General features: G+C 35.4%; 2 protein-coding genes across 3 annotated transcripts; one reads left to right on the plus strand and one right to left on the minus strand.

Moving 5' to 3' along the window:
* Positions 1 to 2,817: 2,817 nt before the first annotated feature.
* Positions 2,818 to 11,429, plus strand: LOC145642020 (protein KAKU4-like). Its single transcript, XM_081693077.1, has 11 exons — positions 2,818 to 3,161; positions 5,407 to 5,474; positions 6,107 to 6,180; positions 7,613 to 7,677; positions 7,777 to 7,907; positions 8,409 to 8,579; positions 9,380 to 9,560; positions 9,779 to 9,843; positions 10,026 to 10,077; positions 10,505 to 10,586; positions 10,779 to 11,429. The coding sequence occupies exons 1-11, from the start codon at positions 2,903 to 2,905 to the stop codon at positions 11,095 to 11,097; spliced, it is 1,467 nt and encodes a 488-aa protein (XP_081549203.1). The 5' UTR covers positions 2,818 to 2,902; the 3' UTR covers positions 11,098 to 11,429.
* A 1,820-nt stretch (positions 11,430 to 13,249) lies between these two features.
* LOC145642021 (putative disease resistance protein RGA1) lies at positions 13,250 to 17,742 on the minus strand. Of its 2 annotated transcripts, none has more exons than XM_081693079.1 (2): positions 14,457 to 17,742; positions 13,250 to 13,610 (listed from the first exon to the last, which is right to left on the minus strand). In XM_081693079.1, exon 1 carries the CDS (start codon positions 17,674 to 17,676, stop codon positions 14,488 to 14,490), a length of 3,189 nt encoding a protein of 1,062 aa, XP_081549205.1. In that variant the 5' UTR covers positions 17,677 to 17,742; the 3' UTR covers positions 13,250 to 13,610; positions 14,457 to 14,487. The 2 variants fall into 2 exon arrangements, with proteins under 2 accessions (XP_081549205.1, XP_081549204.1); XM_081693078.1 differs by having other exon boundaries at positions 13,250 to 13,624.
* Between the last annotated feature and the right edge of the window lie 6,847 nt (positions 17,743 to 24,589).

Raw genomic sequence — 24,589 nt, forward strand, 5'->3', positions numbered from 1 at the left:
CATGTTTTGTGAACAAATACTCCATTTTTTTTTCCATAAACAACTACCCCTAAGATGTAAAAACTTAATCATCAATTACATTATACTAAAGGCAAAACCAGAGAACACTTGGCAAAATATTATAAAAAGTTTTCCCTCCAAAACCACTTACTAAAAAAAAACTTATTGTAATTAAATTATGACTTTTAGTTTGTATAAAATCTAAAATAAATGTCCTTAAATATCAAACTGCCCATTATAACTATTACATGTTTAATTAATTTCTTTCACAATATTTCATACTTTTTACTACTAAGTCCATTTATGATATTTATATCCATTATTTTTGGTAAAATTTATTGTCATTAGATTATTTAACACCCGTGCATTGCACGGGGTTTAATCTAGTATAAGATTATTCTTTAATAGTTTCTATCATTTTTTTTTTCGTTTGTTGGGCCCATAGTTAAATCTTTCACCCAATTAACTCCTTTCTCACCTATTTAACACTCGTAATGTTTTTTTTTTTTTTTTTTTTTTTTTTTTTTTTTTTTTTTTTTTTTTTTTTAAGTTATTGTTGTAATTCGTTGGCAATGTAATCAATTTAGTGGTTTTAATTTACTTTTTTTTTTTTTTTTTTTTTTTGAATAGCATGGTTTAAATTTACTTCAATTATCATAATTAGGAAATCAATTTAGGGTTTATGGCTTTAATTGAGTGAGAAGACTTACATTTCTAGTGTTTATGATTTAAAATAAGATAAGGGGTTTTGCATTTTTTGGGTTTTGGGTTTATGACTTCAATTGAATGAAAAGGTCACAATTCATATCAATTACTACACTAATTTGTCTATGGTATTACTTTGAGTCACTAACATGGACTTACCAAACAAATCAAGAAGATAAGTAGGAAAAAGATAACATTTAAGAGAAAAAGGCGGCATTTAACATGTTTAATTTACTAAAACAGTGGAGAAATATGGAGGAATAAGATTAGATTAGGTTAATCTAAAGAGAGTGAAAGAAAAATGGAGGGAAATCCAACGAAAGATAAGGGAAGTAGTTGGGAAGGACGAAGATAATTGGCTGGGGAAAAGTAATTATGGGATCCACAAACGTAAAATTGGACGAATTCAGTTAAAAATTGATAGATAAAGTTTAATTTTTACATAAAACCCGAGTACACAAACAAAACATTAATGGGGTAGTTCCTCATAAAATTATCTAATGTCTTTTAATATCTTTGAGGTAGATCTATCAATCCCTGACTTGATCCGTTAACTTGATCCAATTTGAATTTGATATTAATTTACTAAGTGATAATCCAAATGACCTGAACTCGACCCGATTGGATCTATCATCATATTTTACAATGATTATATGGTTTTATAATACTTGAGATGGTTTTTCTTAACACTACCCAAATCTAATTCGAATTCGACCCGACTAGTCTACTTTAAGGTGATTAACAGTTTGCGTAAAAAAAAAAAGGGTGATTAACAGTAACGTTATTCCAACACCTCAATCTCATGAAAGTGGAACATATAAGCGGACTAGTTTAATCCCGTGCGTTGCACGACTTAATTCTATAAATCTATCTATAAATATAACTAAAGTAATTACCGCTGATGTCATTACTTTCCACATGTCAACTTCTTGTAAAAAATTTTCCCTCCAAAACTAATAATAATGACATCATTAATTTTTTTATCAACATAAATAAAAATTTGAAAATGCTAAATTAATTATATGTTTTTCTAATAGATTTTATATTTGAATTGACTAATTATGCAATTTTCATTGGAGAATTAAAGCAAACTATTAATTTATCAATTTATTAGATTTTTCTTAAATTATTTCTACTACGTACATATTACACACAAATAAGCCAAAAGATATTGTTAAAATCATAAATTATTGTTAAACTCGTGCATCGCACGAGCCTAATCTAGCAGATATTATTTGTTTAAAATAGTTGTCAATATTCTGTATTTGAAAAAGGCGTGATAATAATGTCATTAATTAATTTTGAAAGAAATATTGTGTTTGTTTAGTTTTTTTTTTTTTTTTTTTTTTTGACAAAGTGTTTGTTTAGTTTTAGAACTTAATTAGGAGGAAAAAAATAAAGAAAAAAAATTATAGTGTCAAAAATAGTTTAGGCGGAAATTTTTTTCACAAGAAGTCGACAAGTGTCATGTCAGTATATTTTGTTTTAGGCCCTGTTCTCTTCACCTTAAAAAAATAATATTAAGTAAAAATAATTTCAGTTCAGTAAAAATAAGTTCAGTTCAGTAAAATTAATTTCAGTTCAGTAAAAATAATTTAAGTTTAGTAAAAATAAGTTCAGTTCAGTAAAATTCAATTTTCTCAAAGAAGAATTATAATAGAAAATCAGTAAAAAATAATTTCAGTTCAGTAAAAAATTAATTTAAGTTCAGTAAAAATAATTTTAGTTCAGTAAAATTAAGTTCAGTTCAGTAAAAATAAGTTCAGTTCAGTAAAAATAATTTCAATTCAGCAAAATTAAGGTGAATCAAACAAGCCTTAGTACGAGTAAATAGTTACTGCATAATAGATTCCAAAATTTGCTCCATACCTCTCCTTCACTACCACCAAACGATCCAAATTACAAAAATACCCCTCTCCTCACATAAAAAAAAAAAAACAAAAAGCCCTAAATCCACTTCAAACCACACGCTCACCAACGGCTACACTACACCAAACACCCCCACTTTCCAATTCCAATAAATAAAAATAAAAAACATAAAAAAACAGTTAAATAAAAACAAACATTAAAAAAATAAAATTTAAATAAAAAAATAAAATTAAATCTGAACTCCTCTTTTTCTCTCTCATCCGAAAACCAAAAACCGTTGCATTCCACAGTTCGTTGTCGTTGTTCAACTTTCTCTCTCCTCCCAAAAATGGCGACCACCTCTTCCCGGCGAACCGCCGGCGACGGCGGCGTCGGTGGAAAGATAGTGAAAAACCGGCTAGTTCGTAGCACTCCGTATTCTCGACCATCTCCACCTCCTCCGCCTTCCGACGACCCTGAAAACCCTAATTGGCTTTCTGGTTTGATATATCCTGCAAAAGTCATTGCTTCTGGTGCTGGAAAGATTCTTTCGTTTTTCGCGAGTGATTATTCGTCGTCGTCTTCTTCCTCTGATGAAAATTCTTCTGGTAATTTTGATTTTGTTGGATTTTGAGGTTTTTTTTTTTGGATTTTTTGTTTTTGTGTTGTTGGTGATTGTTTGAGGTTTGAGGATGGGGAAATGGAGGTATTGAAAGAATGATTGATGGTTTGATTGGTTTTATGTTTGTGTAGTTTGATTTTGATGAAATTTGTTGAAGATTATGCATCTGAAAAGCTGTTTGAGATTGTGTAAATTTGTAATGTAGGGGTATTTTGATTGGGTGGAGGGGTATTCGGATTCGGGTTTCTGAATGTGTTGGATTATTGCTTGAATGTTATGCAAAGAGGAAACTTTGCATGTAATTTCTATATTTCATGAATTTTTAAATTTCTACATTTGGTTGGCTTTTTATGGAGTCTTATTGGTAAAGTATATGGTAGTATTGGTTTGGTGATCGGGGGTGTGACGAATGCCTCACGGCGTAAATTGAATCAAGTTAGTCACTTTGTTATGGTTAGGATTGGTGTGATGACATTTGTGAAAGGAGTTGCCTGGCTCTAGAGATGAGTGGTTGGTTTTCCGTGGTGTTGGGGATTTTGAACATGGCCTTTTTGGAGCTCATGCTCTCAAAGCTTGAAGTCATGTGCAATAAGAAATGGATAGTGGAAATTATCATCCTTTTGATGCATTAGAGTTGAAGTGAAAGAGAAAACAGTGCATAAGATTAATATATCTTGAATAACAGAATAGTGTTTTGGATTGTCAATGGAATCTAGCTGATGAAGTGCGAAGTGTTTTTCATTTTTGTTTAAGGATTGAATTGATGTTTGAGAAAAAGCATAAAAATTTATAAGCTGAAATTTCCCCTTTTGGAGAAAAGTGTTACTCAAATATGTGATTATCAGAGTTAGAAGTAGAATGGTTGCTCTTGGCAAGTTAATATGAAGAAGCAAGGGCTGTGCTAGTTTTCAATTTGTCTCATAGCCAGGTTTATTTCTGGAAGACTACTGATTAGAGTTGCACAAAGATGCAGTGTACAGTGTATGATTAGAAGTAGGTGCCTTTATGAAAGGGGGGAGGGATGCAGATTTGATCCTCTGTCATTGTAGACCGGAAGGAGGGGGGACTTTTGCTTTTGTTTTCTATCACAGTATATAAGAGTATTAGGTTCTTAAGCTGTCAATGCTTGAAGATGTAATGTGTAGCCAAGGTTGTTGTGCTCCAGTGCTTTAGATAGTCACTCCATTAGATAGTCACTCCACCAAGTGCCATAGATCACATTTCGCGTGAGTTGATGTGAATGTGAGACATATACCTTTACAGGGTTTTATAATTAAATATGATATGATAAAGGATTGGTCACAGTTTGCGGGTACAATGTGAAATGAGAAACCATTTTTGGCTAGAAAACCTGACGAGTAGGCTATTCTAGTGATTGTTCAAGTTATTTATTTATTTATTCATTTATCTATCTGTTTTTATTAATCTATGATTATGTCACTTAATTAATTCCCAGAAACCAACATTACAGTTGGCTGAATTCATTTGTCAAACAATGCCTGAATGTATCCTTCATTCTACACTTGACAAATCTATATATTACTGTTATAGTTACTCCCTCTATTTTTTGATGTTTGCTTTTTGCACAATTTTCAATGCAATATTGTAGCTAATACAAAAAGTTAATTAAAATTTACATATTTGAAAACTAAAAATTGAAACGAATCTAACAAGATCCAAATTGACTATTTTTGAAGAATAGAAAAGACATTTAAGTATAAGATTCTATTTGCATCATAATCTTCCAAGATTACAAATGGGACAAACAAAATATAACAGAGAGAGTGTTATTTATTTATTTTAAACAATGACCTTTATTTGTTTGGTTAAAGTTTCTTGTATATTGTTAAATTGGTGCAAACATGTGCTTTTACTATTAAAGATGCATTGATTTGTTTTTCCTGATGCTTCCACAAGTTGATGGTTTGTCACATTTTGATTCTTCTTAATGATTTTGGCTTTCAGTTTTGTTAATTTGGAGCCATGATATTCATTTTTTTTTTTACTGTCCAAGCATGCCAGGTTATCTTAGCATAAGTAAAAAAAACATATATACACTGTTATGTACATCAGTCTTCATCATTGCTGCAGCTATCATTGTGGGGGCTACTTTTCTTATTCTCTGCATTAACTAGTGCTAAGTAGTGTGATTACATTTTGAAGTTTGTGGAGTGGATTGTTTTTCTTTGTATCTATCTGCAATCAAAAGCATGGGGTTTGTTTGACTTCAGATAATGATGACGAGGAGGAAAAGATTGGGAACGACATCTCATTTCAAGAGGATGATGGACTAGATAAGGTTAGATTCTAATTAATTCCTTGTTTTTCGCAAGTCATAAGCCTTATTTAATCTGTTTTAGTAATTATATATAGCTCTATGAATATGTAAGCTGTTTCATATCATTCACAGTTGAAGGTAATCTTTCTATTTTTATAATCTATGAAGGATGGTTGTGCAGTTCTAGCCTTTATTTAGATTAAGCTCTAGAGCTTATTTTGTATGTATCCTTAAGGTGGTTTGAGTTTTATTTCCCGTGTTTTATTAGGTTTGTAAATTGACACCGTGTGTGCATGCGCGCACGTGCTTTAATGTTGTATATATCCTTATGGCGGTTTAAGTTTCATGCCCATGCTTTTATTAGGTTTGCGTGTGTGTGTGTGTATCTTTTTTTTTTTTTTGGGGGGGGGGGGGTTACATATAATCTGGCTGAGGTTTTGGCACAACAGTTAGCAATCAAATTTAGGTTGCTTCAAGCTAATAAGGGTTGGTACTTTGCTTACTTAGAGCTATAGTGTGCATTTGGGACTTGAATGGGTGTATTCTACTGTCCATAATTTGCCTCTTGTTACCTTTCATGAATATTTGCAACCTCTAGCGGTAATAAAATTTAGGCTAAGATGAGAGCTGACGCATTGTATTTCATTTCTAAGGTGTTGTCTCCATCCAGCAAGAGTGATAATAAGCGTGCAATTGAACAATTGGTGACTGAAGAGACATATTCAAGGTACTAAATATTTGCAGAATTCTGCTTATTTTTCTATTTGAAGCTTCTTGGTCCGCATATACAATGTGTTTGGATAAGGATAATTTTAAGGGAAAGGGAGGGAAGAAAAGTGAGGAATTCATCTTTTCTTGTTCGGACCTTTGGGTATGATTTGGGGGGTGGGAAGGGTGCAAAATTGGAAGGGATCATTTTCCTTCCTTTTTAATAAACCAAAACATTCCAATGAAAGATTTGGAAGAAATATGCAAGTTAACATCTCCCCTCCCCTAACCTTCGTTTTTGTTTACTCTTTGTTTATCCCCTCTTCCCCTCCCTTTCATTCTACAATACATATTAATATTAGTTGTTTAGTAGATAATGATTTATTACTTATGGCATTAAAGTCATTCATGAATTGAATGTGGTTTATGTGTGACTATAGACAGTATGATTTGATTGTTGCTTTTTAAAAAGTCATTTCATTGACTCATATTCATGTATGCCTATAAAATAACTGATTCCTATGTATCAGGGCCATACTCAATAAATTAGAGTTGACAACATAGGAGCCTACAGCTAGACTATACACTATACTTATGCTTAAGGGCATATACAGATGTAAGGGTCAACATTAATGGTGGATGAATGGATCATGGGTTAGTCTGTTCTCTGCATTGTTACATGCCACTGAATGCTGATAATTTTTTAATACAAATTTGACTAGTGTTGGAAAATGCCTTCCCTATGATGTAATAGACTAACTTTAGGAGGGGCAAATTGGGAAGTCTACTAGTCTAGTATTATTAGATTAATAGTCTTTAGCCTTAGTATAAATAGAGTGAAGGGAGAAAGGAGAAAGAGGCTTATTTGAGATTTATAAGCTAACCTACTACCTTTTGTAAGAAACCATCAGCAAGTTTAATATAATTTCAAGCTTTCAGCCTTAAATTTCTGCTTAATTATATAATTACACAAATCAGATTGCTAGTCTATTACATACAATATATTTTGAGGCTTTAAAAATGGCGATTTCTCTTTAGGCCATAGGGGGATTGTAAATGCTTCTCTACTGGATTAATATGGCTTGACAGTTCCCTGTTCTTTCATTATTCTTCTATTTACATTTTATTCGCTCACTGCCTTTATTAGATGTATGATGTCTAACATTTGAATTTGTATGACTATACTAACTATCTTAGCAAGCTTAAGAATAGTTTATCTCAAAATAGCAATGCAATTACTTTATAAGCATACTTAAGGATATCATATACATAATTGGTACTGGACATTGGCCTTAGGGCAACAATTAACTGAATCAACTATTTCCCATTTTGCTGTCTGGCATTTACAGCAGTCAGCAGATATGGTTGACTTCATATCTTTTTTATTAGTTTACTTAACATGTTCAATTTGGAGTTGTATGTTCATGTCAGTTGATGTTTTCTCTGGCCAGGAAAGAAGCAAATGAATTGATAAAACTTGTCAGGTCTCGTATAGTGGACAGCAATGGAACTTTTGGTAAACTGCTTTGCAAGATTTTGATCCTGATATTGACAGCAATGGCTATGTAATTGCCTGATAGAACTGTTTTTTTTTTTCCTGTTTTATGTCCTCTAGGCGAAACTACTCCAAATATGCGAACCTCAGCAATTATGGAAGCCAGGAAATGGCTGCAGGAGAAAAGATCAGGCTCAAAGAAAAAGTTTGAGATGGAGCTTGATTCGGCAAATGTGGCGTCACCATTCCAAGTCAGTAACTTTTCTTACAAATCTTGTCAATGTCTTTACGTTGATATGTTATCAAAATTTAACAAGGTTGCCTGGATGTTCAGCTTTTGTGTGTTGATTAATTGTTTTTTAAAATCTGGATATACTCGTCTTTGTCCTGCGTGTGTTTATGATTACTTTTTACAACCTTGCTTGTGCTGTATATGTTCATGAGTGTCCATAACTTTGGTTGCTATCAGGTTCTGAGTCACTGGCTGATATGCAGGCATAGGTATTTTGGTATAACTGTTCTATTTTGATGCTTTCAAGGGTGGGAAGTGCTGTGATGTCTGGAGGATTGCTTTATAACATGTTACTTAGACAAAATGTTGTCTTATGTAATATGTATTAGTAATTACTATATCGGCTATCTATATGAGCACACATCAACTTGTGTTCAGGCTTGTTATTTTGAATTTTTATACCGGCTATGTATATGCCATTCACGGGTAACATGCTATCAATTTTTTTTCATTGAACTAGATCTCCAGAAGTGAGAAGGGCTCCCCTGTGGATATGGCAAGATCATATATGCAGAATCGTCCTGCCTGGGCATCTCCGACTTTGAAGCAAGCTGAGGCTGGATCTTCATCACCGTTGGGCATGCTACATTTCAAGGAAGAAACACCGATGTCAACCTTACGCAGCTCTGAGGTATTATATTAGATTTTTGTTAACTTATCCTGCTCCTTCAAAGTAACTCACCATCCAGTTACTTTTTATTGGTACTTCGACAATCATATATTCAAAATATTTTGTATAATTGTGTTTCCTTGAATTTCTCCTACTTTAGGAGTGACTTTTTTTGCTTGAAGAGATAGAATGAGTTGTTATGTTTACCTTTGGGTGATGTTTCTTTTTGTGGCGGTGTTATTTTCGTTTTTTTATGCTGAAGGTTTATTATTGTTTTGCTAAGAACATTTTTGCTTGCTGGTTACTCTCTCAAGTGATTGCCGTTTTGTGTTTTAGATTTATACATATGGATTCTGGCTGGGTGAACAAAATGTATGAAGTATTTTATATCCCTAGTGTGCTATGCTTAATGTGAATCAGGAGAGACAGCATTATCTTTTTTTTCCTTTATTTTTTTCTTCTTCTTCTTTGAGGACGGTATTGGAGGTTATTGCCACTGGCCTCATAAAATTTGATGCCTTGTATCTTATAATGCTTGGCAAGTGACATTTGCCCCATTGTTCCAATTTTGAAGTACTTCAGTTTGAACTTCCCATCATGTGTCATGTGATGCAGTCTTGCAATGTTGTTTGGAGGTTTTATATGATTGTTGTTTTCTTTTTTTTTTTTTTTTTTTTTTTTTTTTTTTTTTTTTGTGTGTTTGTGTGTTGCTACTGAATTACTGATCATTATTGCTTCCTATTTCTGTTATCTTTAACATGTGCTTGAAGTATTATAGTTTTTCCTCTTGTTAATTTTTTTGGAACATCATGTTCCTGCAGATGAAAAAGAGTTCTTTTACATCTGGTTCTTGGAATTTATTGGAGGAAATTCGAAGAGTGCGCTCAAAAGCTACAGAAGAGTTATTAGCTTCTGCACCACTGACAAAGACCATTCTGTTTTCTTCTGAAAGTAATCTGCCTCAAGATTCAGTATTGAATAAAGAAGTTGAGGAAGGAGCAGGTCAGTTGTATATCTTATACTCGCTGGCATGTAGTTTAACCGAAGCATTTACTATGGTATTAAATGTATAGTGATGTGAATATATTATTGTGACCCTAATGGAATTTTACATTTTGAGCTAAATGATAAATGTGGACTGATTTTAAGCTAAGCTATTTGGTTACTCTGCTTTCAAAAGGACCTTTTAATCTTTAATTTAATTTTGACTCTATTTTCAGGCCCTGCGGAGTCTACGCATGATAAGCCAGAAAATGAAACAAGTACTCTTTACAGAGTCAGCCAGGTTTGTACTTGATACATCTGTGTGACTTTTTCTTTTATACCAGTAAAACAAATAAATAATAAATTAATAATTGTACTTATTTTTGGGTCAGATAAGGGGTGGGGGTCTTTCATGTGTCATTGAGGGCAGTTTTTGGGTTTCTATGTATATATTTTGATTTTCTTAAAAATTGTGTCCTGAAGGAGGGGGAGGCTATTCAATCTGTGGAGCACCAAAAGTCCCAGGAAGCTGCTGGTAATACTTTTGTTCTCAAAGTGCATTACTTAATACTCAGTTGTATACACATAATGTTGGATGAACAGCAAGAAAATACATGATGGGAAGTCAGCCTTTTTCTTTTTCCATTGTTGGTTTGATAAAAAAAATGTGGAGCAAGTGTCTTATTTTTGAAGGAAAAGAGGAATAGAACTGCTTCATCTGAGATTTTGTGTAAGGATTAAAGTATTGGCATATTTTGTGGTATAAAAGCTTTGTTGACTATAATTTGGAACTCGTATATTGTTGTGCAAAGGATGTTAGCTTTTAGAAGCTGCTTCCATGATTCAAACTACCTTTCCCCCCTCTCCCTTTTGGACAGCAGTCCACCTTGCCTGTTAATGTAGAAGAATATTGATAATCTGTCTGTCGTCAGCTAACTTTTATGCTATGCTACATGTGTTAGAGTTGACGCAGAATGATAATGATGAAGTGAAGCTTTTGAAGGACACAACAGCAGAAAATGGCTATGGGTGTTCTGCATCTGGGTGAGTCAGGCGTAACTTGTACACTTTTTTTGAGAAAAACTAATCTATGTTCAAAAAAGAATTATAATGGAAAGAAAACCTTATCATATTGGCGTAACTTGTACACTTTCTTGAGAAAAACTTATCTATGTTAAAAAAAGAATTATAATGGAAAGAAAACCTTATCATATCCATACCTCATCTTTTGGGCAGTTTGGATCAAGCACAGGACACTGCTGATGAGGCAAGGCCATCTGAAGGAGAGAACGGGAAGTTGGTTGATTCAAGCCAAGCAGAACGTGATATTCATATGGAAGATAACTTAAACCCTCAAGAGGAGCCAGTTATTGACATACCAGCTGACGCTGTGGTTAATGGTTCCCAAAACAGCTCTAGCATGCAACAGGAGGAACTGTCACAAAATTTTAGCCAGCCGGTCGCAGGAGATAGCCCAGCATCCAAAGTCAAGGACACACAAAAGGAGAGAAAGTCGAGAGGTTACACACGAAGAGGCAGAGGAAAGGGTAAATGAACCGCTGACTCCAAATTTTAACTCCATTTGTATCATGCCTTGTATGCTAGTGTAGACGTAATCTTAATGCAGATAGAGAGCATCTGTAGGGTTTGAACTTTGAAGCGGACTTGTAGCAGTAATTTATCAGCCTCCAATCAGTCCAATTGCGGTAATTATAGGTCCTTTGTAGTGGGCAATTTGTATCTCAGTAGAGTGCTTAATTAACATGATGGTTTGTGTAGTTAATGGGATAACTTCCCACATGATTTAACTTCTCAATGATTAGTCCAACATTTGGAAGCTTGAAGAATTCTTTAATCTTAATTTAAATGAAAAATTTACACGAATAATCTGAACTTTTGGTCTTTTGCTCATCTTTTCATAGTAAGTTGGCAACTGTTTCTCTTTACATGTGATAACTCTGTCAATTAACATTTCCCTTTCCTTACAAGCTGTGACATTAACATAAACCGATAAAGATATACAATTATAAGATGAAAAGGGCACAATTAAGGGTAAAAGAATACGGAGTATTAGGACTTGTAAATTAGATGGTGCATCTGGCCAAAATAACAACCTATATTATTTGGGTTTGAATTAAGAGTATGTTTTACTTTATATTTGTAGCGAGCTTGCAACACAGGCCATACCTTTTTGATTTTGAACTAGTACATACGTTTTTTGAATAGCAACTAATACCATACGTTATGAATTTGTTTTATTAAATAAACTAGGGGGACACGACATGCAAATTTTATTCTCACAATGAATCGAGGTTAGCAAATTAATGATTATTTTTACTACATTAATTTAGTAAATAGGCCAAATTTCAGCAATTTGATACGAGTAACCACCTAAAAATATTTAAATACTTTTACTCGTACTTATTATTTATTTATTTATTTGTCTTGTAAAATTAATACGGATTAATACGGATTACCATGCGATGTGAAGAAAAGACAGTCCTCTCTTGCAGTTGGACGGACAGTTGCACTTGGGAGAACTTGAATCTTGGAACATAGCAGGAAGCCAGGAATGTAAAAGGCTTCAGTGAAAGTATTCAGCTTGTATTTTAAGTGTTTTATCAGCACCAGGAATTGATATCAGGTGCAATCCATTAAATGCTCTAATTAATCTTCTTTGATTATAATTGAATCCTTTGAAGCCTCTGATTGTCATTCAAAAAAGTTCAAATAACCAGCATACATGGAGGTGCTTCCACAAGACATCATTGTCAACATACTCTCCCGGCTACCTTCAAAATCAATCGGGAGATCCCCGTGTGTGTCGAAGCCATGGAAGTCTCTTCTTTCACAACCCCATTTCATCAAAACCCGCCTAAATCGAATCAAACATATCCCAACAACACAAGAATCACTCCTCTTTGTTTCCAATGACTCTGCTTCATCTTTCTATTCTGTCCATTTTAAAAATGCCCTCTACAGGAGTGAAGAAATCACTGTTTTTGCTAGCAAGCTTAATCTCAGTGATCGCATTTATATTCAGACCGAAAGGAGTAATGTTGCCTCTTGTGATAGGTTGATATTGCTGCATGATGAACCATTTAAGACGTGGTTATTAGTAAATCCACTACGACAGCCATGAAGGAGTTGCCTATCTCACCTTTTGCTCTTAAAAATAACATTACAATGCGTGGACTTGGGTATGATTCAGTTATTGATGATTATAAGGTTATTAACATGTCTAATGTTGAAAATTATAAGAAGCAAGGCTAGAAGCCTCACTGTACTGAAGCATTTGTTAATGTTTGTGGATGCTTTGTTGTAGCGTACTAGTGTCATGTAGTTTTCTCCTTACGATCCTTATACTGTTTGTTTGAGTATTTTCTCCTGACTTCATCTTTAAGAAGCTGCTCATACTATGTAGGTGTTTTTAAGAAACCTCACAAGAGTTCAAATCTCTGAGACTTGGAGGGATTGTTGCTTATTACCTCTCACTGTCAGTATTATGAGTAAACTATAAGTGCAATGTGCTTCTCATCAAAATAAAAATTTTAAAAATAAAAACACGATAGGCAGGACTGATGCCTCTGACCAACACCAACAGCCTAATAAAGCTGGCAGAGATTCGATTTCACTAGTGGATTCAAATAATCTAATAATGTAAACATTACACAACATAGCTGCATATATCCAATATGAGTCTTTTTCAGAAACAGTACGTGTGAGGTCTACTGGTTCAGAAACAAAACGAACCCCATGGACCTTCAGGTTGTAAGAATGATAACAGCAAGCAAATTATTAAAATGACTTCATTAGTATGAAGAATTATAAAGTAAATTCATCAGCATCTCAACTGTTTCATAATCACATAAGAGTGCATCAGAAAAACTTAATGACATAATCTCATACAATATTACTATCTACCCGGAAAAGAAGAAAAATGAAAAGATTGCACCAACATTTGGATAGTAGTGTATTAATATAATTTTCTGATGGGAGAATGTAGCAACTCCGTCTTCAAGAAAATAGCGAGTCAGGGTCCTTGATTGAGATATAAGTACAAGATTCCTGGAAACCATTTACTTCATGAGAGAAACCAGAGCATCAATACATCAAATAGGTGGTGTGCAAAAAGGATTGTGAAAATCACAGGAAACATGAATTAATGGTTCTTTATCATTCACAGACTAACAAAGTAATGCCATTGCCGTTTTAGACATTTTTGGGGCCCGGAGCAAAAACTTGAATAGAGGCCCCGACCCTAATCTACAAAGTGTATTTTATACGTAATTCAGCAATAAATTATTTTACCCCTTATAATTGGATAATTAAATAAAAAAATTGACGGGCATTACAAAATTCGAACCAAGAGAGAGGAGAGACTAGAGAGCAATAATATACTCCTTTTATTTCATAATAATCGCAACACTAACACACATGTTAATGCAAAAATTACACTATATACGTAGTATATATTAATCCAAAATTATTTTACATGACAATATATGTTTTTTATATATTGATAAAAAATATTGTCAAAGTAATATAAGCATATGAATATTGAATAGCGTAAAAGTCAAGCAATATATTACAATTATCACTTAACGAACTTACGGACATAGTTAAAGATTATTAGCATGATTATGGGTATAATTAGTGATAATAAATAAACTAAATGTTTCTCATATATATCTAGTATTTAAAAATTCATTTTATTTTGTAAATAGAAATAAAAAATAATAAAAAAAATCTAACATGTCGGGGCCCACGAATAGAAGGGCATTGAGCCGTCGCTCAAGGTGCTCCCCCTAATAGACGGCCCTGAGTAATGCTATCCTTAAGTCTAGAAATACACTAATTATTTGATTGGTTACACTAATTTCACAACAGAGATGAAAAATTTGAATATTTCACCTGATCATCATCAAACCAGTGGAGCTAACAATCACCATAATCCAAAGGAAGGAATGTGTTGAATGTAGGGCCAGTCCTCTCCGGTTGATTCTTGGCATCTTTCTTTCAACCGTGCTGAACATTCACCGGTGACTCTAAGTCTTCTAAGAGAGGTGAGTTTGGACATCCAATTCGGCATTGATTCCACTTTTTTGCAATAGTAAATATCAAGGGTTTGGAGGGCAGACAAGTACTGTATCCAATTCGGCAATTCTACCATCTCTCTAAGCATTTCCAATCTCAATGTGCGAAGGGATTGACAAAAGGATACTCTCTCTACTTCTTCTGATTCACTCAAATTATCGCAATCACAAATTTCTAACTCCTCCAAGGCAGAGAGATGCTCTAAACCTCCACGTACTACACTCTTCAATTTGTCGCAAACATAAATTTTCAACTTTTTCAGGGAAGCTGAGCAGCCACGAAACACCTCCATAGCTTCTCCCAAACTTTCCACCTTCTCGTCATAACGTATGTATAGTTCCGCACAGTCATGAAAAGAGTTCATTGGCAGCGAATTAAGCCATGCCACATTGTCGATTACAACATCCCTTAAATTGAGACCAAAATCATAAGATGAGGCCTCTCCCCCTGATATTGCTATTATTTTCAACCTTTCATTGAATGAAGATAATTTTAGCTCTTCCAATGCAGGACACTCCAATATAGCTGTTAGGTTTGGACAACCATGCAACTCTAATATTTTCAATTGAGGAAGCCGTAATTGTCCCAAATACTGTAATTTTGGACAACTATCCAACCTTAATATTTTCAATTGAGGAAGTCGTAATTGTCCCCAATGCTGCAATTTCTGACAATCATAAAAGTTTATTTTTACAAGATTAGGGAAGTCCCTTGCCCAACTTGGCATTCTCACACCTTGATATCTCTTCATAATAAAGGTCTTGAGATTAGAATGTGGCTGCAACTCTTCCATCACTGTTTCTTCATACTCCTTTCTTTTATTTTCCTTGAAATCAAACACTACTTTTTCCAAATGTCCCTTGCTCCCCAGGCGCCCACCTTCCTTTCCACCATTTATGTCATAACCTGTCTTCATATATCGAACCATGATATAAAGAGAACCTTTCAGGTTACTTAGAGCTTTTAGATCTTCCAACCCATCAAGTAAGTTGTTCTTACTTGAACTCATGTCTCCCAACACAAACCAATTAACAGTGTGAAGGCGACTCAACTTACGCATCCCCTTTGGCATATACCTCAGCTTATGACAACTTTCTAAATCCAAGACCTTCAACTTAACCAACTTACTCAAATCTTTTGGCAATTCTTTCAAACTTCCACAACCTCTTAAGTTTAAAGTCTGAAGATTGTATAGTTTTGTAATAGATCTTGGGAGCAATTCTAAACCTTTAATCCATGAGAGGTTTAGATACCTCAGGTGTATCAGATCACCTATTGAGCCCGGCAAACTCTTGATTCTTGACCAACACAAGTCCAATGCCCTTAAATACTTCCAATTACCTACTAATGCAGCCACACAAAATTGATCCATCTCGATCGTATCATAAGAAAGCGACTGCTTAGCATGAAGAAATGAGCGTAGTTGGCTCTTATTATTAGTAGAAGAGAAATTGTTTGTAGGTCTAATAAGAGAGAGATGACGAACTTTTTTGTCTACATCCCCATTCATGGTTTCCACTCTGCAAATCTCCTTTCCCACAACTTGTTGAGCAAGATCATGCATTAGATCATGTATTTTACATGATCTAATATTACCCTCTTCGTCTTTCTTCACGTCTTGCAAGAAACATCTCCGCAATAGGATCGAGAAATAATCCTCACCAAGATCTTCCGGACTCTGAGGAACATCATTCAATGAGACGATGTAGCCATGTGCCATCCAAAGCCTTATCAATGTTTTCTTCTGCATCACATAATCTTTAGGAAACACTGCACAATAACAGAAACAACTTCTCAATGGGGATTCAAGTTGATAGTAACTCAGCTTCAATGTAGGTATGATGCTATTTTCGCTTCTATTAATTTGTGCTAATCCCAACTTTTGAATTTTCAGCCACGTATTTTTTTCTTGGCCAAAGAGAAGACTTCCCACCACTCTAATTGCAAGAGGGACAAAAGCACATTCCTCTACAATATCTTCACCAATTTTGACCAAGTCTTCGGGAGGGTTTGAGTGTTCTGATCCAAATGCTACATTTTTAAGTAAACACAATGAATCTTCCTTTGACAAGCCTTCTAATTCATGCTTTAGACCGTCTCCTATGATTTTTGCAGTTTGATGTGAGCGTGTTGTAACCACAATCCAACTTCCTTTCTGACCTCCCATCAAATATTGTTTCAGATTTTGCCATTGCTCATAATTTTCAGTCCATACATCATCCAAAACAAGCAAGTATTTTTTCCCAGCAAGTTGTTCTCGAAGTTTGCTTTGCAACACATCCATGGTAAAATCCTCATTCATCTTCTTTTCACCTTTGGCCGAAGCTAGAATCTTATCAAGAACCCCTGGCACATCCAGCAGCTTCTGATTCTCATCAGCGACACAAGTCCACAACTTCAATGAGAATGCAGTTGTGACTCTTGCATCGTTATACACAAGTTGGGCAAGCGCTGTTTTTCCCAACCCACCAATCCCCACAATAGGAAGAAAAGATACATTTTGTTGAACATTAGAATCAAGCAACACACCAACAATCTTCTCTAAATCAGGCTCTCTTCCAATGATATCAGCTTCATACACATAAGAACAGGTCTCAGGCCTTCGATTCTTAATAGGCTTAGGATCAATGCTCAAGCTGAAGCGTTTATCATAAGCAATAGCATCCAACTTATTTTTGATCTTCGTAACCTTCTGACTCATTTTGTAAGCAGTACCAAACTTGGTAAAAACAGAAAGCACACGATCGTTGATACCCTGGGTGAGCTGCTTGCGCTCAGCAAGAGTGACAAACTCATCGAAGAGATCATCGGCTTCATAAACAGCATCCTTGAGTTCTTCAATATAGAGCTGTTCTTGTTGCGACAACTCTTGCTTGGCCTCAGCATCCTCGAGCACGGCCTTGATTCTTGCGACAGTGCGACGGAGTTCATCGAGTTTGGACTTGTAGCCGGCGATGGAGCAGAACTCTTTGAGCTGATCACAATCCAGCGCTGCTAACAAAGTTTGAGCAACAGAAAGGATTGTTCCAACGTCCATTTTTGATTTGATTTGCAGAAATTTGTGTGAGAAAAAGGAGAAGAGAAGAGTGATAGCCAAAGTAAAGACTAAAGACCATCCAAGTAAATGTATTTCAACAATTATCCTTACAATAAGTGGTTCATATAATTTACATCTCAATTATTAAATCAACAAAGTCACTTTCAAGCAAGCTGTAATTGCTTCGACTTTTCCATGTTGACGTTGATTTTTCATCTTCACACTTGTAAATAGTGATATTGATGAATGGTGACAGTTTTATCAGTAAGTTGTAATTTCTTCGACTTTTCCATGTTTATAAAGTTGCTTTTCCATTTTCAAACCAGTGATACTACTGATGAGTGGTGACAATTTTATTAATAAGTAGTAATTTCTTCCAACTTTCGCTTCTAATAGATTCATAGAATTTAATCAGTTTATGTCAAGCTAATTTTACTCAGATGCAGAGTACATGCATAAGGAATTAAGGAGTAAAGGAGTATCGATATCATCGAATTATGGAAATATGCATTATAACAGAATGAACAATAACATAAATTTTAAATAGATAAGTAAAATGAAAATTATAACAACTGAATAATCGAGCAAAAAAAATTGTTTTTTTGTCCCGTCAATTACAATTTCACACCACGGAGTACAATACTGTTTATGAACCACAATTGTACAAGATATACCAACCTTCTTAATTTTATTTTATTTTTTTATTTTTGGAAATTAGACTAGATGTATTTACTTCTGTACTATGTACGAGTATAATTTTTGGAATACTTTTGTACGCAATTTTAGAACTTTCAACTTTCAAGTGTTTATTTGAATCAAATAGGAATCAAATTTTTATGTGTTAACTTGCTAGGAAATGATTGATAAATGACTGTCTCCATTTCTTTAACTTCTCCCAAAACACCATCTCTTTGATCATGTCCTGTATCTCTTCTGTCTCTTCTCACATTCTTATTAATGGAAAGTTATCTGAGGAATTCAACCCTTCAAGGGGAATTAGGCAAGGTGACCCATTATCTCCCTATATTTTCATCATTTGCTTAGAATACTTGTCTAGAAATATTCATGATAAATGCAGAGACAAGACTTGGAAACCCTTTAGGTTTAGAGGTGGTACAACTGAGATCTCTCATTTACTCTTTGCTGATGATGTGCTCCTGTTTGGTGCTGCTAATAAGAAAACCCTGCAATCAGTTGTTGATACTCTAACCCAGTTTTGTTCCTTCTCTGGTCAGAAAATAAATGAGGAAAAGAGTCAAATCTTCTTTTCTAGAAATACTTCCCTAAGTATGATTGATGACTTTGAGCAGACTTTAAATGTTAGGAGGTCAAATGACTTGGGTACTTACCTGGGCTACCCTCTCACAGAAAAGAAACCAAATAGAAGACACCTCTCCTCTATCATTGATAAACTGGGCAAAAAATTGTCTTCTTGGAAGTCTAAGACTCTCTCTAAGGGGGGGAAGCTAATTCTCCTTCAATCCACCATGCTAGCTATTCCTAGGTACACCATGTCATGTTTAAATCTTCCCAAATTCATTTTGAACAAACTTGACTCTGTCTGCTCAAATTTCTTTTGGGGGGGGGGGTCTTTACATGCTAGGAAAATTCCTTGGATTTCATGGAGAAACATCTGTCAAGAAAAGGGCAAGGGAGGTTTGGGCTTAATGTCTAATTCTGAGCTTAATCTAATCAGTCTTGCTAGGCTTTATTGGACGGTTGATTCTAGAACAAATTGGGCAGGGAAAATCTTGTTTGAGAAATATGTTAGGAATAAAAATGTTCCAACTTCCTTTAAGAAAGGTTCACATATATGGAGAGCTGTGGGGAGAGGATGGGATCTGTTTAAACATAGTTTGCTCTGGGAAGTGGGGAATGGTCAAAATATTAACTTCTGGGAAGACAATTGGTTGCATGCTGATTCCATTAGAAGTCAACTCATAGGACCTATCTCTTCTTCTGCCTCTAACCTTACTTTAAACAACATTCCTATCCACTCAAAAAATGAGTTAGAAGAAACCATCATGTTTTACCTTCCTGAGGATCTTTTCAATAGAATAGACAACATCTCTTTCAAGGATCAGGGTGATTACAACTTCACTTCTTGGAGTAGGAGAGGAAAGTTTTGCAGTGACAAGGCAAGGGATTGGGTTGTCAAAGATAGGTGTACTCAGTATACAAAGTTAGGGTCAGATGATTGGGATTGGAATCTAATATGGAAGAGTAATACATATCCCAAGATCAAGGTCTTCTTATGGCAACTTGTATGGGATAGATTACCCTCTGCAGCAAACTTGCACATGAGAAAAATTGGCCAAAGAAATACCTGCAATTTCTGCCCTTCTTCTGTTGAGAATGCAGAGCACATGTTTTTTGAGTGCAGCAGAGCTCAAGAGTTCTGGAACCAACTTGATTACCCTCAACTATTTCCAAAAACTTCTCATGACTCCCTGCAATCCTGGGTTTTTAGAAATCTGAAATCAAATCAACCTTCGGTCAACCTCATTCCATGGAATATCATCTTCCGCTTCTCCTTATGGATAATTTGAAAAAGAAGAAACAGCTGGCTTTTCTCTCAAATTAACACCCCCCTTAAAAAATCTAAAACTCAATGTCTGTGGGCTGCTAGTGAGTGGTTCTACTCTACAATCCACCCTTCTAGATCAAAGCCCCCTTCTCATCATTGGGTTCCTCCTCCTCCACCTTTTCTAAAGATAAATGTTGATGCTGGTTTCTCCCTTGTGTCCAAAGAAACTGGTTGTTCAGGTGTGTGCAGAGATCACACAAGATCATGGATAGAGGGGTTCCAATGGAGAGGATTCACTGCCTCAGCAAAGGAAGCAGAAGTGCAGGCTATCTCCCTGGCTTTGCACTGGATCAGGGATCGGGGATGGCAAAATTGCCAGTTAGAATCTGACTGCAAGTTTGCTGTGCAGGAACTGACTGATAACAGAGAACTTCCTTTAACTCCATATTTGATTAATTGCATGCAGCACCTGCAGGAGCAAAATGAGGTACAACTATTTTATGGAGAAAGGGGCAAGAACAATGTAGCTGACATCCTAGCTAAGAAAGCAAGAGAAGAGCTGAATATTATAAATCAAATTTGTACTCTCACTATGCCACCTATTTTTTGTACTAAAGCTCTTGAACTAGACTTTGTTAACTTAGTTAGAGATGAAAACTAAGGTTCTGTAATTTTAGGCTATCTTGATGATAGCCATAACTCCCTAACTTAATTTGATATGCCCTTTCTTCAAAAAAAAAAACTTGCTAGGAAATTACATACTCACTCTTGTTTGGTTGGTATGTGATGACAAAGGTCATAGAGAGATCTGATAGAAGAGAGAAGGAAGCACTGATTCTCATTAATTCAGAGAGCTCTGCAAAGCAACTTACATTATATATACAATGATGCTCAACGGTAACAAAACACTAAGGACAAAAGAATAATAAAAAAGGACAACCCACCAGTCTAAATGGCAGCTGGTACAGTGCTCACAACTAGAGGTGTCAATTTGGATAACCGGATGGAGTTTGGGTCGAGTCTGTTCGGGTCGGGTCTGCTCGGGTCGGATATGTTCGGATCAAAATTATCCTTTTAACTCAGATCGGGTCGGATCGGGTCAAATTCGGGTCGGGTCAAATTCGGGTCATGGTTTATCGAGTCCGGGTCGGATATGGGTCGGGTCAACTCCAGATCGGTTCACTTTCGGTTCGGATAAATTTGGATCGGGTTTAAAACGGGTTTAACCTTATAACTTCGGGTCGGATGAATTTGGGTCGGGTTGATTTCGGTTCGGATGATTTCGGTTCGGTCAAGTTCGGTTTGATTAAGATAAGGTTGATCCGTTGATTCATTAAATGGTCAGTTTCGATTCAATTCCTTTTTGTGTTTGGCTCGATTTTGGTCGAGCTGACCAAATTCATATCCAAATAAGGTTATTTTTAATCTAGAGATATTATTGAGTTTTTACCTTATTATTGGTTCAATAGATTATTAATTATGAAGCACGAAGTTTTAGTTTTCTCATTTGATCAAGTTATGTATAATTTTTATCTTAAAGGAAAATTGAGATTGAATAATTATCGATAGCTTATCATACCTATATAAGTGAGACCGAGCTAGTGATTGATGAGTAATAATAGTTACATATGGTGATGTATACAAAATAGAATATCAATTTTTTAAGGTTATTACAAGGCTACAACTCTTCATCAATTGTATAATTTTGCGAGGTTATGAGTTCTGTACTATTAGTTTAGTTTATTACTAATTCAATTTGTATAAGATATTTGTTAGAGTTGTTAGAATTACTTTATTACTAATTCAATTTTTATATTAAAAACTTGACGTTATACATAGTGATAGTTAATTGTTACTATGTACATTCTTTTTATTTGAGCATAAATTATTGCATATGTATGTAGTGTGTATATAACCGTACGATGTATATTGCCTATAATTCTAGGATAATGCACAGTTGTAGAGGAAGTAGTAATGAAGGAATGTTATGTATTTACACAACGATTAAAATATTCTAAAAACACATGGTAGAGAGAGCAAAAAGGAGAGAGATAGGAAGAGAGAGTTCTTTATATAGACCCCACCTACTTTTTGGTCAGATTGTCTCACGTGATGGGTTTATAGTAAACTTAAGACTTCAGACTATTTATTTGTAGTAAAAAAGTTAACTTATTAATAATTAGTAAAAATATTGTATAAGAACTTGAATAAAAAGGTCAATAATCAATCATGGTCGGGTTAAATTCGGATCGTGTAAAAATCAAATCGAGTTAAAATCGGGTCGGGTTAATATCAGTTCGGGTCAAAACAGATCGGATCTGATCGGTTATTTGTCGGGTCAATTTCGGATCGGGTTGAGCTTGGGTCGGGTCAAATCGGTTCGGTTTGAGTTCAGGTCGGGTCGAATCGGATTCGGGTTGAGTTCAGGTCGGATCAAATCGGTGCCGGGTTGAGTTCAGATCGGGTCAAGTTCGGATTCGGGTTGAGTTCGGTTCGGTTACAGATCGGGTTTGGGTCTTGAATTTCTCGGATCAAATCGGATCGGTTACAGTTCTAAACGGATAATTTTTTTCGGGTCGGTTTGGATTTGACACCTCTACTCACAACAGGACAAGAAAAGAGAATAAAAGAAACAGCTAGGAAACTTCCTCTCATCACTCCCCCTCAAGCTTGGTGTGGAAGATCAGTAACTCCAAGTTTGTTCAGCAGATATTGATGTTGTTGCACTGGCAGGATTTTTGTTAAGATATCAGCAAGTTGCTCTGAGCTACAGACATAAGTGGGCTTCACTGAACCATCTTGAACTCTTTCTCTCACAAAGTGTTGATCAATTTCAACATGCTTGGTTTTCTCATGCAGCACTGGGTTTGAAGCTATGGATATGGTTGCCTTGTTGTCACATCTCAAGATTGCTGGCCAAGGTTTTTGATCCCCAAGTCCTTGAGCAAAGCATTTAACCAAGTTACCTCACAGATTGTGAGAGCCATTGCCCTGTATATATTCTGCCTCAGCTGAGGATCTGGCCACCAAGGATTGCTTCTTAGCCTTCCAAGACACTGGTGAATCTCCCAAGAGAATGCAGTAACCTGTTGTAGACTTTCTAGTGACAGGGCATCCAGCCCAGTCACTATCACAGTAGGCAGTGAGTATGGCTGCTGACTCACTAGCCAGCAGAATGCCTTTGTCAGGAGAATTTAAGAGATATCTCAGAACTGTCTTAGCTGCCTACAGATGCACAGTTGTAGGAGCTTACATGAACTGAGCTAGCACTTGGACAGAGAAGCTTATCAGGTCTTGTGATGGTGAGATACAGCAGTTTTCCCACCAACCTCTGATAAACTTCAGCATCTGGTAAAGAATCTCCCAGATCAGGTGTGAGTTTAATGTGAGTGTCCATAGGAATCTTCACTGGTCTTGCCTTTGTCATTCCAAATTCTTTGATCACATCTAGAGCATATTTCTTCTGAGATATGAATATTCCTGAGTGTGAATGTTCAATCTCCAGACCCAAGAAGTATCTCAATTTGCCAAGATCTTTCATTTTAAATTTCTTGGACAGAAGATCTTTCAAGTTATCTATTTCTTGTTGATTGTTCCCTGCAATCAGCAGATCATCAACATAAATAAGAACAACAACAAATCTGCTTCCTGATTGTCTGGTGAAGAGAGAGTAATCTGCTCTAGACTGAATGTAGCCAAAGGATTTCAGAGCTTCAGTCAGCTTGGCAAACCATTGCCTGGGTGCTTGTTTGAGTCCATACAAGGATTTCTTCAATTTCAGCACTTGATTTTCTACAAGCTCCCCCTGATTTGGATTGATAGGCAGTCCAGGTCCCACATATCCTTTTGGAATTTTCATGTACACATTCTCACTCAATTCTCCATGAAGAAATGCATTCTTCACATCCATCTGGGTTGTAATCCAACCCTGCATAGCTGCAACAGCTAACAATGACCTTACAGTGGTCATCTTTGCAACTGGTGCAAAGGTTTGATCAAAATCAATCCCTGGTCTTTGTCTGTAACCCAAGATTACCAATCTAGCTTTCTTTCTCTCCACAGTACCATCTGGATTCAACTTAGTTTTGAAAATCCACTTGCTTCCTATGGCCCTTTTATCAACAGGTAAAGTTGTATGTTCCCAAGTTTCATTTGCTTCAAGAGCCAACAGTTCTTCATTCATAGCTGTTATCCAAGTTGGATCATTTTTTGCTTCATTGAATGAGATTGGATCAGCTTTCTTGGTTACACTTGCCAGAAAGCAACAGAATTCTGAGGACACACCAACATCATTATCTTTGGCTACACATACAGGTTCAAGCTCAACATTGAGTGCCAATTTCTTGTAATCCATCATCCAGAAAGGTTCCTGTCTTGGTCTGGTGG

The sequence above is a fragment of the Chenopodium album genome, chromosome 8, assembly GCF_948465745.1.
Source record: "Chenopodium album chromosome 8, dcCheAlbu1.1, whole genome shotgun sequence".
In the NCBI taxonomy this organism is placed as follows: Eukaryota; Viridiplantae; Streptophyta; class Magnoliopsida; order Caryophyllales; family Amaranthaceae; genus Chenopodium; species Chenopodium album.